This window comes from Narcine bancroftii, chromosome 9, assembly GCF_036971445.1.
Source record: "Narcine bancroftii isolate sNarBan1 chromosome 9, sNarBan1.hap1, whole genome shotgun sequence".
NCBI classification, from domain to species: Eukaryota; Metazoa; Chordata; class Chondrichthyes; order Torpediniformes; family Narcinidae; genus Narcine; species Narcine bancroftii.
Genome location: NC_091477.1, coordinates 81,068,904 through 81,089,154, shown reverse-complemented (window position 1 = coordinate 81,089,154; position 20,251 = coordinate 81,068,904). Strand labels below are relative to the sequence as shown.

General features: G+C 42.8%; 1 protein-coding gene across 7 annotated transcripts in view; it reads right to left on the bottom strand.

The window, feature by feature from the left end:
* Positions 1-9,164: 9,164 nt before the first annotated feature.
* The window catches only part of pccb (propionyl-CoA carboxylase subunit beta), a 72,706-nt gene continuing 61,619 nt past the window's right edge, over positions 9,165-20,251 (bottom strand). For all 7 annotated transcript variants that reach the window (XM_069896603.1, XM_069896602.1, XM_069896606.1 and 4 more), the window contains 3 exons: positions 19,578-19,676; positions 16,222-16,321; positions 9,165-9,416 (listed from right to left, as the gene is read on the bottom strand). In XM_069896603.1, the coding sequence (XP_069752704.1) occupies positions 9,295-9,416; positions 16,222-16,321; positions 19,578-19,676 (321 nt within the window). In that variant the 3' untranslated portion in view covers positions 9,165-9,294. The remainder of the gene's footprint in view (positions 9,417-16,221; positions 16,322-19,577; positions 19,677-20,251) is intronic.

Below are 20,251 nucleotides of genomic sequence, written 5' to 3'. Positions count from 1 at the left end.
TGTAGTTATTTGTGTAAGACTACACAAAAGAGTCTGGAAAAACAACCAACTGAAAAACCTCACAAAGATTAGTGTATACAGAGCCGTTGTCATACCCACACTCCTGTTCGGCTCCGAATCATGGTTCGTCTACCAGCATCACCTACGGCTCCACCAGTGTTGTCTCTGCTCCATCCTCAACATTCGTTGGAGCGACTTCATCCCTAACATCGAAGTACTCAAGATGGCAGAGACCGACAGCATCGAATCCACGCTGCTGAAGATCCAACTGCGCTGGGTAGGTCACGTCTCCAGAATGGAGGACCATCGCCTTCCCAAGATCGTGTTATATGGCGAGCTCTCTACTGGCCACCGTGACAGAGGTGCACCAAAGAAGAGGTACAAGGACTGCATAAAGAAATCTCTTGGTGCCTGCCACATTGACCACCACCAGTGGGCTGATATCGCCTCAAATCGTGCATCTTGGCGCCTCACAGTTTGGCGGGCAGCAACCTCCTTTGAAGAAGACTGCAGAGCCCACCTCACTGACAAAAGACAAAGGAGGAAAAACCCAACACCCAACCCCAACCCACCAATTTTCCCTTGCAACCGTGTCTGCCTGTCCCGCATCGGACTTGTCAGCCACAAACGAGCCTGCAGCTGACGTGGACATTACCCCTCCATAAATCTTCATCCGCGAAGCCAAGCCAAAGAAAGAAGAAAGATTCTGGGTTAGTCTGTGAGCGTGTGCCCTTTTGCGTTCCCAGTGCGTAAATAAAAATCACTGCCAATAACATATACAGCCTTGATTCTATGAACCCTTTAAATCTATTCTGAGCACAACAATTGAAACAAAGAGCAGCAGAGAGCATCACTGGTTCTCCCTCCCTTCCATCGACTTGATCTACCAAGATCGTTGTCAGAAGAGGGCTCACAAAATCATTAAGGACCCCCACCACCCTGCACACACATCTGCCAGCTATTCCCATCTGGAAAGAGATACAGAAGTTATCAGAGCCAGCACCACCAGGCTGAGAAACGGCTTCTTCCCATGGGCAATGAGACTGGTAAACAACTGATGATCTCCTAATGCAATCCTTCCGAGAATTGCTATTATTTAACAACATTTATTTACTCCCCAACTTATGACCTATTTGACTTAGGTCCATCCGCACATACGGCCAAACTTTTTTTTTTAACTAAGAAAAAATATAAAATTTACACAGTTTATGCTGTATTTGACCAAGTATAACAGGGCATGTAAGAGCCAAAATGTGTGTACTTACCTTGTTAGTTGGCGTCCTGGGGTCCGTTGGTTGGATGAGGCCATATTTATTGCTGTGTGCATGCACGAGTCTTCAGTTGGTGCATGTGTTGTGGGTTCGCATATTGCAGTTTAGTTAGTGCGTGTGCAAGAGTTAAGGACGCAAATTCCATAGTCAGGGCACTTAACTCACGCATGCGCCAACTAAACTCCAATACACAAACCCACTGCACGTGCGCACAATAATCAAGCTAGTTTGCCCAGCCTAGGACACCAGAATGCCAACTAACAAAGTACACACATTTTGGCTCTTTTATGCCCTGTATCCCTGTCATAGTTTGTCAGAAACCTACAATGAAAAAAAGATTTGATTAAAAAGTTTAAGGTTCAGAACTCCACACGCAGGCAAAATTCCGACTTACATCCATTCTGAGATAGGAATGATCCTTTGGTCCCCATTACAGTTATAAATTGGGGACTACCTTTGTGTTTGTAAATTGCTTGAAAATATGTGCTATGTCTCTTTATGTGTTTGCATGTTCTTACACCGATTGAAGTCCAGTTGTACTTTACAGATGTATGATAATAATGAATTTGAAGTGATATAGAAAGTTTAGTCAAAAAAGAAAATGTGTAGGGTTTAGGGATGCTGAAATCAGACAGCCCCCTATAGGGTATAAAGGAAACAGGAAAATTATAAAAGGAATTTAGAGGGCAAAGGGAATCAGGAAATTCCCTTGGCAAGTAGTATTGAAGAGAATGGCAGAACATTTTGTACACAAGATCAAAAGGTTAGCCAGAGAGAGCATGGGATCCACTGAAAAGCAAAGGAAAAAAATTGTGCTTTTGGAGCCAGATGAAGTTGATGAGCTTCCTGATGATTACTTTGGATTGGTATTCACCGAGATGGCAAGATCAGGGAGGGTCATGTCGATTCTGAGAAGATGGTATTGAGTCTTCTGAAAATCATGAAGGAGGCCAAGTCCCTAGGGCCTGACTGAATCTGTTTCAGGATATGGAGACAAAGGAGGAGATTGCTGGCACCTGAAGGATCTTTATATCTTACTTTGCCACAGGTGAAAAGCTAATGCTGTTTCCTGCTTAAAAACAACACGGACAAACCAGGAAATTATTGACTTGCATCAGGGGTAGGAAAATTAATGGAGCACATTAAGGGACAGGATTTATTCATGTTTGGAAAAGCATGGACTTATTTTGGATAGCAATTATTACTGTTCTGTGGGGATGTATTATGTCTAACAAACTTGATCAAGGTTTTTGAGGAAATGTGATGAGGATTAATAATGGTAGGGCAGCGATGGACTTCAGTGAGCCATCCAACTTGGACCTTCATGATAGCCTGGTCCTGAAGATTGTCACCTGGGATCCAGTGAGATGGAACATTGGCTAAGTCAGAGAAGATGCATGGTAGTGGTCAGAGATGCCTTTCAGATTGGAGGCCTGCAACCAGTGGTGTTCCACATGATTGTGTGTTGGATCCTCTTGCTTGTGAGTCATAGAATTTTACAGCCTAGATAAAGACTCTTCGGCCCAATTTATCTATGCTGGCTGTATTTATCCCTATCCCTCATATTTCTGAAAGTTTTCCTACCTATGTTCCTGTCTAAATGTCTTTTAAACTTTAAACATTACAAATAGATGTCTTTACTACTTCCTCTGGCAGATCATTGCATATATCCATCCCTCTGTATGAAAAAAAAAGCCCCTTAGGTCCCTTTTAAATCTCCCTCACCTTAAATCCATACCCTCTAGTTTCAAACTAACCTACCCTGACAAAAAAGATAATAACTTTTTCCTTATCTATCCCCTTCATGCTTTTATAAACCTCCGTAAGGTCCTGCCTCAGTCTCTGATGCTCCATGGAGAAAATCTATTAATGATATCAATGAAAAATATAAGTGGTCTGATTAGTAAATTTGCAGATGTCATGAAATTGGTGGAGTTGTGGATGTGAGGAAAATCATCAAAAAATGCAACTGATAATACTTATTGGCAATTTGGGCAGTGAAATAGCAGATGGTGTTTAATCCAGAGAGGTACAAGGTGTTGCCTTCTGGGAGGTTGAGTGTCAGTCAATGCATTCAATGGCAGGACCCTTGGTTATATTCATGTAGAGGGATCTGGGGTGCTCCTTACAAGTGACAACACAAGTGGGTAGGGTGGTAAAGAGTGTGTGGGGTGTGCTTGCTTTCAGCAGAGAGCTTTGAGTATAAGTTGGGAAGTCATGTTATAAAACTTTGGCTACTCTGTGTTTGGAGAATTGCTTGCGTAACTATAGGAAGGATTGTGAAGAGGGTCACCACACTGTCAGAGCTTACATATCTTTTAAATATATAGAAACTACATTTAAATATGTATACTAGTTGCATTTATAGTCCTTTTTCTTATTACTGTATTTTGGGCCCTATGTGGTTAAGGTCTTTACAAAAGTGTCATATTTATTCTTTAAATAGGTATACAGCTGTTCATTTCCGCAGTCCATCATGCTGTAAGTAGAAGGGAGTCAGACTTCCAAGAGATCGTGATTCATTTTTTTGCTACCGCCAGTGCTATTTTCATAAATGAGACATTTAATATTTATTCAATTTGTTGCTTATTTCCATAAAATTACCTTGTAGCTAAACCTTGTCAATTTTTTTGTGATGTCTGCCAAAATGGCCTCACCTTCATGCATGACCATGTAGCATGTAGATAAGTTCCTGTCTCAGTCCCACGTCTGAATCATATATCTGAAATTTTTGCTTTTGATTTATGTTATTTCTATGGGCTAAAATATAATTGGTGTAAAAAAAATTATACTGAACCAATCCATATCTTGCATTTATAATTGGCGTCATGCTGTCCTTGCATCAATCTGACAGCTGCTTTTTGAAATTACCACACCCAAGTCCGACTCCCATTTTTCCCTTGACCTCTGTATACCTGGTTTTACACTTTCACTCTGGAGTGCATAGTACATTTTTGTTATAAATTTGGATGTATTCCCCATCCAGACAGTTTGTATCGTTTCTCTAATTTCAGGTGATGTCAACATTAGTCGCCATTTTTCTCTTAAGAACGATCCAAGATGGAGAAAACAGAAGGTGGTCCCGTTGGCCTCTCTGTATTTGTATTTTAATTGTTCGAAGGACATAAGAGTTCCTTCTGAGGAGCAGTCTTCCATATATCTTATGCCTTTGTCATACCATGAATGTAATATACTATTGCCTATGTTCATCAACAATAACACATTTTTATACAGTTGTGCTTTTCCTGATATCCCTATTTTTTTTCCTAAACATTAATTAATTTCTTGCCACATTCTGATCATATGGATGAGAATGGGGTTATCTGTCTTTCTTCCTAGTGATTTGACACTCCATTTATAGATAAAATCCTTTGCTTTCCCCTCCTCCATTGAATACATTCCCATCTGAATCCAAGCGTGGGGGCAATACAATGAAGGCTGCGAAAAATCTAGCCTGTGCAGCTAAGTCCTTCCAGCCAGCTCATAGCGCATGTCAGTTTTTTCAGTGCAATTCTTGGTACCTTACTGTTCCATAGGAATGGTCTGATATGATTGTTTAGTAGTTTAAATAAGTTTTTAGGTAACAGAATAGGCAGCGATTGAAAAAGATACTGCAGTAGTGGCATCACTTGCATTTTGACGAAATTGACCCTTCCTTCTGCAGGTCCCTTTCTATCTTCCCAAGAAGAGGGACATAATTTAGTTGATACAAATTGTGCAAGATGTTTTCAGTTGCTATTCCAAGAAATTTTATTCCATCCGTCTTCCATTCAAGTGTACTTCCTTTTTGGTATCTTTCGTATTCAAAATTTGTTAATGGCATTATCTCACTTTTGTCCATATTTTTCTAGTGTTTCTTGTAATTTTTTCCAAGGATATAGCCAGGTAGCACATTGTCAGCAAATAGGCAAATTTTATGTTCTTCTTGTCCAACTTTGAAGTCCTTTGTATCCAGATTCCCTTATTATTTCCACCAGTGGTTCAATCGTTAAAAAACACTGGAGACATCTCGAACTACTCAAGGAGAATATTGGTTATAATTTTATCTTGCAGTTTATGGTATGAAGTTTTTATCCAGTTTATAAATGTTTTGCCTATGCCAAATTTTTCTTGTTTTAAATAGAAAGGGCCATTCCAAATGGTCGAATGCCTTTTCCGCATCCAGGGAGACTGTAATACTCGATTCCATAGACTTTTGCCATGTGTATTATATGAAATAATAATCTTCCTAGTCTATTAGAGGAACATCTTCCAGCTTGATCTGGATGTATTAATTTTGGTAAATTTTGTCCTATTAGCTAACGCTTTCACTAGTATCTTGTAATCAGCATTTAACAGGGCTATTGGTCTATAGGACAAAGTTTTTAATGGATCTTTTTCTTGGTAACACTAATAATTATGGTTGAGAATGATTCCGGGAGGGTCAACACACATATTCAGAAGACCAGAACATCCATTATCGGGGCATTAATAGTTCCTTAAATTGTCTGTAAAACTGAAGGAGTCACGTGATGGAGTAGTGGCCGGACGGTGAACTCCAGCCCTCTCCAGAAAAGTCGGGAAAAACACAAAGGCACAGAAATAAAAGTTACAGAAAAGTGAGTATAAAGGTGGAAAGAAGATGGCGACAAAAAAAGAAAAATCGAAAGCAACGGTAAGAAGAGAGGAAGAGAAGACAAAGGAGGAAAAAGGTGAAGGCCTTACCTGTCCGAAGAGGCCCGCTGCGGAGAGAGAAACCCGCTCCCTCAGGTCGGTAAATAATGGACTACAAAAATGGCTCGCAGAGCCGAGTAAAAGTGCGCAACCGCGCATGCGCGAAGTATCGCGCATGCGCGATGCGAATGAAAAAAAACACACCGACGGGAGGGGGGACCAGCTGGGGAGTCGATCTCCACAGCCGGCAACGACAGCTGCAGAACACCTGCAGCAAGAAGAGACCACAGAAGACAATAGAAACAAGAAAGAAGAGGAGGAAAGGGCACCAAAGAAACAACAGATGGTCAACCCAGAGGAAGAAGAAGAGGAAGAGGAAGAGTACAGTGAAATAGAAGAAGAAAAGAAAGGCAAGGTAAAGGATATACTTGCTCTTATTAAAGGATACATGGAGTCATTTAAAGAATGGCAAACACAGGAATTTAAGGATTTAAGAAAAAGAATAAACAACACAGAAGAGAAAATAAATAAAATGGAGATGACCTTAACAGAAATGGGAAAGAAAATGGACAAGATGGAAGAGCGGGCAGTAGCAGCAGAAATGGAGGTAGAAGACTTAAAAAAGAAATTGGAGAAATCTAATAAAAAAACTAAAGAGACACAAGAACTACTAGCTCAAAAAATAGATACAATGGAAAACCATAACAGAAGAAATAACATAAAGATAGTGGGCCTTAAGGAAGATGAAGAAGGCAAGAATATGAGGGAGTTTATAAAAGAGTGGATCCCTAAGACCCTAGGATGTCCAGAACTACAGCATGAAATGGAAATAGAAAGGGCACATAGAGTATTGGCCTCTAAACCACAACCACAACAAAAACCAAGATCTATTGTAGTAAAATTCCTAAGATATACTACAAGAGAAAAGGTACTGGAGAAGACAATGGAAAAAGTAAGAGAGGGCAACAAACCACTGGAGTATAAAGGGCAAAAAATCTTCATTTATCCAGATATAAGTTTTGAACTCCTAAAGAAGAGAAAAGAGTTCAATACAGCAAAGGCGATTTTATGGAAGAAAGGGTATAAATTTATACTAAAGCATCCAGCGGTATTGAAAATATTTATTCCAGGACAACAAAACAGACTATTCTCGGATCCAGAAGAAGCACGAAAATTTGCAGAACAATTACAAAAATAGACTGAGGGAGGAAGACGTGTAATGAGAGTTAAAATGATCACGATTGATATGTATGTGGGTAAAGACAAAAATAGACTGAGGGATGAAGACGGGTAATGAGAGTAAAAATGATCACGATTGATATGTATGCGGGTAAAGAGGTATAAGAGTGAATAGAGACAATGAGCATACATGAATGTATCTGTACTTAGAGGAAAATATAGATAGTATAGACAAGAATTAATAAGGGAAGGTAATGGAATAGAGAGAATAAGGAAGGAATTAAAAGAGTGACCTTTGTGACATATGAAAAGTGAAATCTTTTCTGGGGGAGGCGGGGTGGGGGGAAATATCAGTTGACGCTTGCGAGTGGATTCGCAAATCCAAATGGAGAGGGGAGATGTGGTTGTCCGACAAGGGATAAAGGACAACTCAGGAGGTGAAGGGGAGATTGGGGATAAATAAGATAGAAATAGGAGAATAAGGAAAATGTTGGATGTTGTAGGAATGTTGTCTTATAAAGAGTTGAAAATAAGAAAACAGAAATGGAAAAGGAGGAAAGGTAATGATGGAAAAACGGAAAGAGAAGATAAACAAAATATAAAAGGGCTACGCTGAACTATATGTCTTTAAATATTAATGGAATACATAACCAAATTAAAAGGAAGAAACTACTAAATTTAAATGAATAAATGTATTCCATTAGAAAAAATAACAGATAGGTTAAGAAATAATATTGAAATATTCGAGCAAGTATAGGAGCCTTACATTAAATACAATAGCGAAAACCTACCGGGGACAAACAGTACCTAAGTTGATGGAAGGAGAAGGAAAAAAAAGAATGGACTCAGTAGAATTTCTGGTGTAATTTTGTTGAATGACAACATTGTCTGACTGGCTTAATGTAACCTAGATTGTATACCTAAAATGGATGAGAGGGGGGGGTGGGGGGGTGGTTTGGGAGGAAAGGGGGGGGGGAGAAAAAGTCACTGTATATGTGTGAAAAAGAAATAGTGTATATCATGGCTAATGTGATTTATGGTGTGAAAAATAAAAAATTTTAAAAAAAAAATTGTCTGTAAAACTCGTGTAGGAATCCATCCTCCCCTAGTGATTTATTAGCATGTAGGGTACCTTTTACTCCCCCCCCCCACTTGTAAAAGGAATGTCTAGTTCTATCCTTTCTCTCTCCTAGTTTTGGAAGTTTAACATTCGACAAAAATTCTTCCATTTCATTCTCGTCTCCAAGTAATTCTGATTTGTATAATAGTCTAAAAATGTAATTTCCTTTTGTTAATATGTTAGAGTGCTGCCTCAGTTTTTAAAAGCATTTTTCACTCTTGATTAAATCAGTCTGTTCTATGTTTGCATTGTATTACATCTTAGCTTTTTATTCTCCAGTAATCTGCATTTTTCTTGTAGTCCTGTTCTTTGATATTTTTAAAATTCTATAGCTATCTTGCTCCAAACTATTTACTTCTGCCATATATTCTCTCTTAAGATTCTTTGTATAGGATATAATTTGTCCCCTCAAATATGCTTTTAAGATACTGGTATATTAGAATTTTTTTATTCTAATATACCAGTTTTTGTAAAAACTTTTACAAAACTCTCCTTCAAACAAGATCAAAATTTTACCTCAGCCACTCATATTTTATTCAACTGCTGAGAGTTTCCTAGTGGACCAGTATATGAGCACTCAACCACCAATCCAGGTTGCCTTGAGACAAACAGGTGTCACAGTTCACAATGGTTCAACTGCCAATCATCTACACTGACTTTCTATTCTTTGTAAATCAATTCCGGATAGGGGCTAAAGATTTCACTGTTTTGGATAAATTGTTTCTTTCCGATACAGACAGTCCAGTTTAGGAACATAACCTGGGCGGGCACCCAGTATACTGGGCATTAAACATCTGCAATATTCAAAACTCTCTCGCTCTGTCAGCTGGTTAAATTCGATGGGGGTTCAGATCAAATGTCCACTGCTCTGACAACTGTGTACCTAATATTTCAACCAAAACAATGTTATTTATCATCTTGATCAATAACAGCAAAGAGAATGAACTGCTCGAGAACTATTTATTTTGTTATTCCTAAAGCAAAACTGTGGTTCCTGCCAAGAAGAATGAGGGTTTCTTTTAAAATAGAAAATTTTCCCATGTCATTGTCTCGTGATCCCAAAATTTTGTTTCACAAAGGGATGTTGCCATGTTTTTTCCATGGGTTGCTCTGCTTCTTGTTTGCCAACATCTCTAGGTCTCGACAAATACGCATTCGAGTGGTTGCTGGTTGAATTATATCATCAACAAACCCTGCATGGAACACAAATACATGTAATCGGTCAGTTTTGAAGTAAGTATCTACTTCATTCACAGGAAATATCTTTTTGATGCATCAATACATTTCCCTTTCAAAATTTAGGAATGTTAAGAGTTCAAACAACAGTATTTTTCTTCCAGTGAGGAAGGAAATATTGCTTTTTATTATGAATTATCAATCCTGACTATTCTTCATTTTCTAATGACAAAGGCCATTCCACCCTTCATATTCACAATTCTATAATTCTATCCCATTCCCACTTATTTCCCTATAACCTTTTTTCACGTCCATTAAGTGTCTTCACCTCCCGTATACACACAGGGGACTATTTACTGTCAACATTTTATCTATTGCCATGTCTTTGTGAAGCAGGAGCACCAGAGAAAAAGTGCAGTCTGTGTAGAGAGCATTCAAGGTCAGAACTGAACCTGGGTTGCTGGAACCATTTGGCAGTAACTAACTACAGTGTTATTATGCCATCCCCTACCCAACAGTAGGAATAGAATGATGCATCTTAAAAATTACCATATATTTCAGCATATAAGAGGACCCAAAAAACATGCCAAAAACAGGGATCATTTTATAGGCCACATTCTAAAATGTGACCGTAAAATTCTACTCCATATACCGCTTGATTGGTTCCATGACCCCACTCTACAACAAATTTTTAAAGATACTGGTATATCAGAAATTATTATTGTAAAAACAAACACATTAAAAATCCTTCAAACTCATCTGAGGCAGAGAACTTGGCCAGCACATCCGGAGTCTCACTTTTTACACTGCCACCATACAGGGCCCAGTCTGAATCTGATGAGTTGGCTTCCACTTCATCCTCAGTATCCCACAATAAATCATCCTCTGTTCTATCCATTTTACTAGGGAATACGCACTTTTTGGATTATTTTATTACAGCCTCTATATTCACTTTATGCCAATGCTTTGATCATAAAATCACATAGCATATCAATAATACAGCACACATTATTACCATATTTGTCCTGTTCATGAAATGGCTGCACTAGCCTACTGTACATTTAAAATCTCTACTGTGCTCGGAGTTTGACCTTGCCCAACTCAGGGCATATGCTCTGATTTTATTTCTTGTGACTATGTAGCAATCTTGCCTCTGTTCACGTACCCATTCTCTAACTCTGGCCAATGAATGATTCTTCTTCTCATCGAACATTTTATCTTTGACATTTTTCTTAAAACTACTTCATTCTTTCTCTATTCTCTTACCACCTTCTCTGTTACATCGAATGTCCTCGCAGCAGCTCAGTGGGTCGATTCCTTGGCCACTTCAAAGACTTAACTTGCTTCGTTTTGCTGGAGGCCATTCCCAACAGCTTAGTCAACACACATATTTAGGGAGGGGGAGGGGGGGGAGAAGTGTCGTCTTATACACCTGATATATGATAAAAATCATGAAATTCAGGCTGGAAATGGGGGCCTGTCTTATTTGAAGGTCGTCTTATACTTCAAAATATACGGTAAATTTTATCTCAGGTACAAAGGAAGATAACGAGAGAGTGTCCCATCAGCCTTACACTGTACACAGTTAATGTCCCCAAATCATGGTATATCATTGCTCTTCACGAATGAGATCTTGTGTTTAAATGAAGATTTAAAGTACACAACTTTCTTGTTAAGCAATTTAAAAGATATTCCAGGTTTTTTTTTCTCTCCAATTACTGATTTTAGCAAGAATAGCACTTCTCCCTGTTTCAAAATTTTGTCTCTTAAACCATCACAATCAGGGAGCGTAAAACAATACAATTTTAAACTTAAATGGTAACCTGATTTAAGTCCATGAAGTAGAAACATTTTAATTACAGTAAATCTGCTTAAGTGTCAATGAGAAGGGATCCTGTAGAAACGAAATTATGAAAGGGATACATTGAGGCAGGAAAGATGTTTCCATTGATTATGGAGACTAGAAATCAAATTTGGTGGGGTGGGGGGGGAATAGGCCAGATGAGGAATGTTTTTCTCAGTAGAGTTAACCTGAGGAATTTTTTGCCAAAAGAAGCTGTAAATATTGTCTCATTAAATAAATTTAAAAGGCTCAAAAGAACCAAAGTCATTTAAAAACCTCCATGAAGGCCTTTAAATTCCTTCAATAAGCAGCAGAAGGTCTAATGGTCATTTAATTCCCTTCAAGGGCAGGGGCTACTCTGTGGACAGAACCAATATAATATTTTTAAGAACACGTTTTGTCCAAACAGGAGTTGTGTTAATAGTTTTCCAAAGATACGGGCAGGAGCAAGGGGGAGGCGGCGGCCCCAGTCCGGGCACAGGGAGAGCAGCGGCGGCCCCGGCCCCGGTCCGGGCGAAGGGTAGACGGCGGCGGCCCCGATACGGGCAGGAGCAAGGGGGAGGCGGCGGCCCCAGTCCGGGCACAGGGAGAGCAGCGGCGGCCCCGGCCCCGGTCCGGGCGAAGGGTAGACGGCGGCGGCCCCGATATGGGCAGGAGCAAGGGGGAGACGGCGGCCCCGGCCTCGGTCGAGTGAGGCAGACGGAGGCCCCGGTCCGGGCAGTATGGACCGACCTAGGAGGGGAGGCAGGCCCCTCCAGCCCGGGTAAGAAACCTGCATAGGAGAAGGCCACTCCGATATAAAACCTACGACCCAAGGACCTCGCTGCCACGTCCCAGCTTGCTTGGCCACGGCACACGAACCATGGGTGTAAAGGGTGGGGCCAGTACTGCGCGCACTGCACTCCACCTAAAAGCTCCTTTGCGCAGGCCCGAGGACAGGTCCACGTCCTCCCCCTCCACGTCCTCCCCCTCCACGTCCTCCCCCTCCACGTCCTCCCCCTCCACGTCCTCCCCCTCCACGTCCTCCCCCTCCACGTCCTCCCCCTCCACGTCCTCCCCCTCCACGTCCTCCCCCTCCACGTCCTCCCCCTCCACGTCCTCCCCCTCCACGTCCTCCCCCTCCACGTCCTCCCCCTCCACGTCCTCCCCCTCCACGTCCTCCCCCTCCACGTCCTCCCCCTCCACGTCCTCCCCCTCCACGTCCTCCCCCTCCACGTCCTCCCCCTCCACGTCCTCCCCCTCCACGTCCTCCCCCTCCACGTCCTCCCCCTCCACGTCCTCCCCCTCCACGTCCTCCCCCTCCACGTCCTCCCCCTCCACGTCCTCCCCCTCCACGTCCTCCCCCTCCACGTCCTCCCCCTCCACGTCCTCCCCCTCCACGTCCTCCCCCTCCACGTCCTCCCCCTCCACGTCCTCCCCCTCCACGTCCTCCCCCTCCACGTCCTCCCCCTCCACGTCCTCCCCCTCCACGTCCTCCCCCTCCACGTCCTCCCCCTCCACGTCCTCCCCCTCCACGTCCTCCCCCTCCACGTCCTCCCCCTCCACGTCCTCCCCCTCCACGTCCTCCCCCTCCACGTCCTCCCCCTCCACGTCCTCCCCCTCCACGTCCTCCCCCTCCACGTCCCCCCCCTCAAAAGATGCTCACAAACTCAAGCTAGCATGCTGGAACATCAGAACCATGCTAGATAAGACTGACAGCCATCGACCTGAACGTCGGTCTGCCCTCATTGCACATGAACTCCTCAGACTTGACATCGACATAGCCGCTCTCAGTGAAGTCCGCCTGGCAGATGTAGGCAGCTTCCAAGAACGCGGCGCGGGCTACACACTCTACTGGTCTGGCAAGCCTTCGGATGAACGACGCCTATCTGGTGTAGGCTTCATGGTCAAGAGCTTCATTGCCTCCAAACTCGAAAACCTTCCGACAGGCCTCTCGGACCGAATCATGTCCATGCGACTCCCACTTCAAAACAAGCGTCACATCACCCTCATCAGTGTCTATGCTCCAACCCTCCAGGCGGAACCAGCAGAAAAGAACAAGTTCTACACCGACCTGCGCAACCTCATCCAACGTACCCCTACAGCCGACAAGGTTGTCATCCTGGGCGACTTCAACGCTCGTGTCGGCAAAGACTCAGAAACCTGGCCAGGAATCCTGGGCAAGCATGGCGTCGGCAAGTGCAACGACAATGGGCGCCTCCTGTTGGAGCTCTGCGCAGAACAGCGGCTTGTCATTACAAACACCCTTTTTCAGCAGAGGGACAGCCTTAAGACCACCTGGATGCATCCCCGATCCAAACACTGGCACCTCCTGGACTACATCCTGGTGCGAGAAAGTGACAAACAAGATGTGCTCCACACCAGGGTCATGCCTAGCGCGGAATGCCACACTGACCACCGGCTGGTTCGCTGCAAGCTCAACCTTCACTTCAAGCCAAAGCCCAGGAACAATAAAGCCCCCAGAAAGAGGTTCAATGTTGGAAAACTGCAGTCAGACGAAGCGAGAGGAAACTTCCAGGCAAACCTCAAAGCAAAGCTCGACGTTGCAACCCGCCTCACGGACCCGTCCCCTGAAACCCTCTGGGATCAGTTGAAGACTACCATACTGCAATCCACTGAAGAGGTACTGGGCTTCTCCTCCAGGAAAAACAAGGACTGGTTTGACGAAAACAGCCAGGAAATCCAGGAGCTGCTGGCAAAGAAGCGAGCTGCCCACCAGGCTCACCTTACAAAGCCGTCCTGTCCAGAGAAGAAACAAGCCTTCCGTCGCGCATGCAGCCATCTTCAGCGCAAACTCCGGGAGATCCAAAATGAGTGGTGGACTAGCCTCGCCAAACGAACACAGCTCAGCGCGGACATTGGCGACTTCAGGGGTTTCTACGAGGCTCTAAAGGCTGTGTACGGCCCCTCACCCCAAGTCCAAAGCCCGCTGCGCAGCTCAGACGGCAAAGTCCTCCTCAGCGACAAGATCTCCATCCTCAACCGATGGTCAGAACACTTCCAATCTCTTTTCAGTACCAACCGCTCAGTCCAAGATTCCGCCCTGCTCCAGCTCCCTCAACAGCCCCTAAGGCTAGAGCTGGATGAGGTTCCCACCCTGGATGAGACATATAAGGCAATCGAACAACTGAAAAGTGGCAAAGCAGCAGGTATGGATGGAATCCCCCCAGAAGTCTGGAAGGCTGGCGGCAAAACTCTGCATGCCAAACTGCATGAGTTTTTCAAGCTTTGTTGGGACCAAGGTAAACTGCCTCAGGATCTTCGTGATGCCACCATCATCACCCTGTACAAAAACAAAGGCGAGAAATCAGACTGCTCAAACTACAGGGGAATCACGTTGCTCTCCATTGCAGGCAAAATCTTCGCTAGGATTCTACTAAATAGAATAATACCTAGTGTCGCTGAGAATATTCTCCCAGAATCACAGTGCGGCTTTCGCGCTAACAGAGGAACCACTGACATGGTCTTTGCCCTCAGACAGCTCCAAGAAAAGTGTAGAGAACAAAACAAAGGACTCTACATCACCTTTGTTGACCTCACCAAAGCCTTCGACACCGTGAGCAGGAAAGGGCTTTGGCAAATACTAGAGCGCATCGGATGTCCCCCAAAGTTCCTCAACATGATTATCCAACTGCACGAAAACCAACAAGGTCGGGTCAGATACAGCAATGAGCTCTCTGAACCCTTCTCCATTAACAATGGCGTGAAGCAAGGCTGTGTTCTCGCACCAACCCTCTTTTCAATCTTCTTCAGCATGATGCTGAACCAAGCCATGAAAGACCCCAACAATGAAGACGCTGTTTACATCCGGTACCGCACGGATGGCAGTCTCTTCAATCTGAGGCGCCTGCAAGCTCACACCAAGACACAAGAGAAACTTGTCCGTGAACTACTCTTTGCAGATGATGCCGCTTTAGTTGCCCATTCAGAGCCAGCTCTTCAGCGCTTGACGTCCTGCTTTGCGGAAACTGCCAAAATGTTTGGCCTGGAAGTCAGCCTGAAGAAAACTGAGGTCCTCCATCAGCCAGCTCCCCACCATGACTACCAGCCCCCCCACATCTCCATCGGGCACACAAAACTCAAAACGGTCAACCAGTTTACCTATCTCGGCTGCACCATTTCATCAGATGCAAGGATCGACAATGAGATAGACAACAGACTCGCCAAGGCAAATAGCGCCTTTGGAAGACTACACAAAAGAGTCTGGAAAAACAACCAACTGAAAAACCTCAAAGATAAGCGTATACAGAGCCGTTGTCATACCCACACTCCTGTTCGGCTCCGAATCATGGGTCCTCTACCGGCACCACCTACGGCTCCTAGAACGCTTCCACCAGCGTTGTCTCCGCTCCATCCTCAACATCCATTGGAGCGCTCACACCCCTAACGTCGAGGTACTCGAGATGGCAGAGGTCGACAGCATCGAGTCCACGCTGCTGAAGATCCAGCTGCGCTGGATGGGTCACGTCTCCAGAATGGAGGACCATCGCCTTCCCAAGATCGTATTATATGGCGAGCTCTCCACTGGCCACCGTGACAGAGGTGCACCAAAGAAAAGGTACAAGGACTGCCTAAAGAAATCTCTTGGTGCCTGCCACATTGACCACCGCCAGTGGGCTGATAACGCCTCAAACCGTGCATCTTGGCGCCTCACAGTTTGGCGGGCAGCAGCCTCCTTTGAAGAAGACCGCAGAGCCCACCTCACTGACAAAAGGCAAAGGAGGAAAAACCCAACACCCAACCCCAACCAACCAATTTTCCCTTGCAACCGCTGCAATCGTGTCTGCCTGTCCCGCATCGGACTGGTCAGCCACAAACGAGCCTGCAGCTGACGTGGACTTTTTACCCCCTCCATAAATCTTCGTCCGCGAAGCCAAGCCAAAGATGCCAATTTAGATAAATTGCACTAAAGAAAATAAGCATAAATTTTCGGTTAAATACATTTAGAAAATGTGTGACATCCTCTCTCTGGTACTTACCTCGGACTGCTGCTGGGAATGGATTTGCAAAGGTCTCTACATATTCTGCCTCTGCTTTCTCTTCATTTCCCTTCCCTTTGAAGATAATCTGCACAGCACCCTTTAAAAGAATGTAAAATTATAAAGACCCAAATTTACAATAATTCTATTGTTTGAACAAAGTATAAAAGTAATTTGATAAAGCAAAGACTTTTCTTCGGTTGGAGATAGTCATCTAGTTACTTTTTGACAGCCTTGTACTCAAATTTTCAACTCAATAATCATCTTTTGGAAAGTTGTGGTTGCCCGGCATTTGGGGGTTAAGGTAATATTGTGTGGGAATTGTTGGAGTATTTTATGTTTTATGTTTTAAATGTGTTGTCATACATTGAGTTTAAAAAGGGAAAACAGAGATGAAAATGGGAAAAAGAGGGATGGAGGTGGTAAGGAAGCGGAAAAGAGGTGTAAACAAGATACAAGATGGCCACATTGAAATATATGACTATAAACATTAATGGAATATATAACCAAATTAAAAGGAAGAGGCTATTAAATTTACTGAATAAAGAAAACAGATATAGCATTTGTGTTCGAAACGCATCTAACTGAAGTGGAACATAACAAATTAAAGAGAGACTGGGTAGGATACGTAGTGGCAGCATCATATAATTCAAAAGCTAGAGGTGTAGCTATATTAGTTAACAATAAACACAAGGTTACACATGATACAGTATAATTGGTTACACAAGTTATAGATCACTCCTCAAAAATTAAAAGAATGGGATCCAACATTATCAGATAGATGTTTTCACTGTAAGAAGGAAATGGGAAAATACATACAATTTGGGCATGTATGAAAGTGAATACATTTTGGGAAGATCTAAATCAGATATTAAATAAAATCACAAAAAATAACATACCAAAAAATCCAGAGATCTTTCTTTTAAGTAACATAAGAAGTAATGTTATTTTTTTCCAATGGAATACATTTATTCATTTCCATGTACCATTGGGAAAAAAATAACATATAATTTAAAAAATAAAGTCACATTATTTGAACAAATTTGGGAACCATACATGGAACATAATAGAGAGCTTGCCTCGGACTTCCACCCTCTAAAATGATTAGGTATCAAGTAAAATGATAAGAAGACAAAATGATTTGATTCAGTGTGTAAAAACAGATGATGCATTTTTCTTGTTTATTTTTCATTGTGTGAAGACATTGTTTTATTGTATATGTTGAATATTTATTGGTTTTGGAGGGGGGGTGGGAAGGGGGGGGAAGGGAGGGTAGAAGGGGAAAAAGGAGAAAATGCCACTGTGTATATTTAATGAGAAATGTTTGTATATATTTTGGTTGATATGGATCACAAGTGTGAAAAATAAAAAAATCATTAAAAAAAACCCCATCTTTTGGATAAATGTTATTCCTCCATGTCCTTTGATTCTGAAAAAAAAATTATATATATATATATATATTTTTTCTTCTTTGGCTTGGCTTCGCGGACGAAGATTTATGGAGGGGGTAAAAAGTCCACGTCAGCTGCAGGCTCGTTTGTGGCTGACCAGTCCGATGCGGGACAGGCAGACACGATTGCAGCGGTTGCAAGGGAAAATTGGTTGGTTGGGGTTGGGTGTTGGGTTTTTCCTCCTTTGCCTTTTGTCAGTGAGGTGGGCTCTGCGGTCTTCTTCAAAGGAGGCTGCTGCCCGCCAAACTGTGAGGCGCCAAGATGCACGGTTTGAGGCGTTATCAGCCCACTGGCGGTGGTCAATGTGGCAGGCACCAAGAGATTTCTTTAGGCAGTCCTTGTACCTTTTCTTTGGTGCACCTCTGTCACGGTGGCCAGTGGAGAGCTCGCCATATAATACGATCTTGGGAAGGCGATGGTCCTCCATTCTGGAGACGTGACCCATCCAGCGCAGCTGGATCTTCAGCAGCGTGGACTCGATGCTGTCGACCTCTGCCATCTCGAGTACCTCGACGTTAGGGGTGTGAGCGCTCCAATGGATGTTGAGGATGGAGCGGAGACAACGCTGGTGGAAGCGTTCTAGGAGCCGTAGGTGGTGCCGGTAGAGGACCCATGATTCGGAGCCGAACAGGAGTGTGGGTATGACAACGGCTCTGTATACGCTTATCTTTGTGAGGTTTTTCAGTTGGTTGTTTTTCCAGACTCTTTTGTGTAGTCTTCCAAAGGCGCTATTTGCCTTGGCGAGTCTGTTGTCTATCTCATTGTCGATCCTTGCATCTGATGAAATGGTGCAGCCGAGATAGGTAAACTGGTTGACCGTTTTGAGTTTTGTGTGCCCGATGGAGATGTGGGGGGGCTGGTAGTCATGGTGGGGAGCTGGCTGATGGAGGACCTCAGTTTTCTTCAGGCTGACTTCCAGGCCAAACATTTTGGCAGTTTCCGCAAAGCAGGACGTCAAGCGCTGAAGAGCTGGCTCTGAATGGGCAACTAAAGCGGCATCATCTGCAAAGAGTAGTTCACGGACAAGTTTCTCTTGTGTCTTGGTGTGAGCTTGCAGGCGCCTCAGATTGAAGAGACTGCCATCCGTGCGGTACCGGATGTAAACAGCGTGTATATATATATATATATATATATATATACACACACATATATAAAAATCGCAGGACAGTTCCTCAGCTCCAGGTTTAAAAAATTGTAAACAGTGCATGCCATAGATTATGCTAAGAGTACAAGATACCTAATCAATACATTCTTTGGTCAGTTATTCTTTAAATACCATTCCCTCACCAGGGCATAAAATTGCCACTTTGTCTCACAGGACACAAGATGCCCAAGTTAATACTAACATAATTTAAAACACTTCAAAATCTAAATGAAAACACGATTGCTATTACATTTCGCAAAAGTAAATGGTAAATGAAGTAACAATTGATTCAATGTCAAGAAACCCACAGAAGCAGCTTTAATGCATTTTCTGTAAATAATCTAAAAAGTCTGTGGGCTGCAATAGGACTGCAAACATCACTTGGAATTTGGGTGGCCTTTATATTGACCAAATGCTGATTTCTTCACCAGGAAAATAAAAGGAAGAGGAAAAGTGCAAGATTTAAAAAAAAACTTTATTTAAAATAAAACCACTTAACAAACATATTACAATATTTCAAACTTAATCCAAATAAATGTGGTAGGAAAAAAAAAAAGGTTTAAAAAATTAGAAAATTTGCAAGATATTATTGATGCATTCTATAAAAAGCAAACTTTGTACCATCAACATTTACAAATTAGAAACTCCACAACAGGTTTTATTGTAACCAATTTCCTAATTATCAAAAAACCCAGAAATCATTATCCTTAGCAGTCATCTACCTACAGCTGCAAGCAAGAATCTGAAATGCTGTCACTTGCCTTGGCTCCCATAACTGCAACCTCTGCTGTTGGCCAAGCATAGTTCAAGTCTCCTCTTAGGTGCTTGGAGCTCATCACATCATATGCACCACCGTAAGCCTATTAAGGAAAGCACATCTTGCATACAATAATTAATGAAAAAACTCTAATTTAGTTCAGTTGGACAATTAAGTGAATTCTCCTAAAATAATGTGTATTATGCAGAGCAGTATCAAAATTATTTTAGAACAGCTCACCCTCAAAACATCAACCAAGCTTCAAAAAGTGTAATTTTGTGATGGCAATGGCCCACCCATTTGCAGCCTGGCCCTTTTTTTTTTTAAAAAAAAGGACTTTAAAGTAGTGTAGTGGTTCCTTCCAAACAACTGCTATGTGCAAACCTATCTTCACCACTCCCCGGTTGCAGTATGAACATCAACCAACCAGTCATTCTTGAACAGCTGGGCAAAAGTTATCATTTCATCCAGAATCTGACATTTTGGCAACTGCAGTTTGGTGCCAGATATTTTGGCGCTCGTATTTGGCGACAGACATGGAATTTATTATATTTTTAATTACATTTAAAATTAATAATTTATTATCATTTTAATTAGGGTGAACATCTCTGCTCTCCCCTCTCTCCACAGTGAAATCCACCTAGCTGTTAGCAGCAAGGCACCACATTTTAGAGGCCC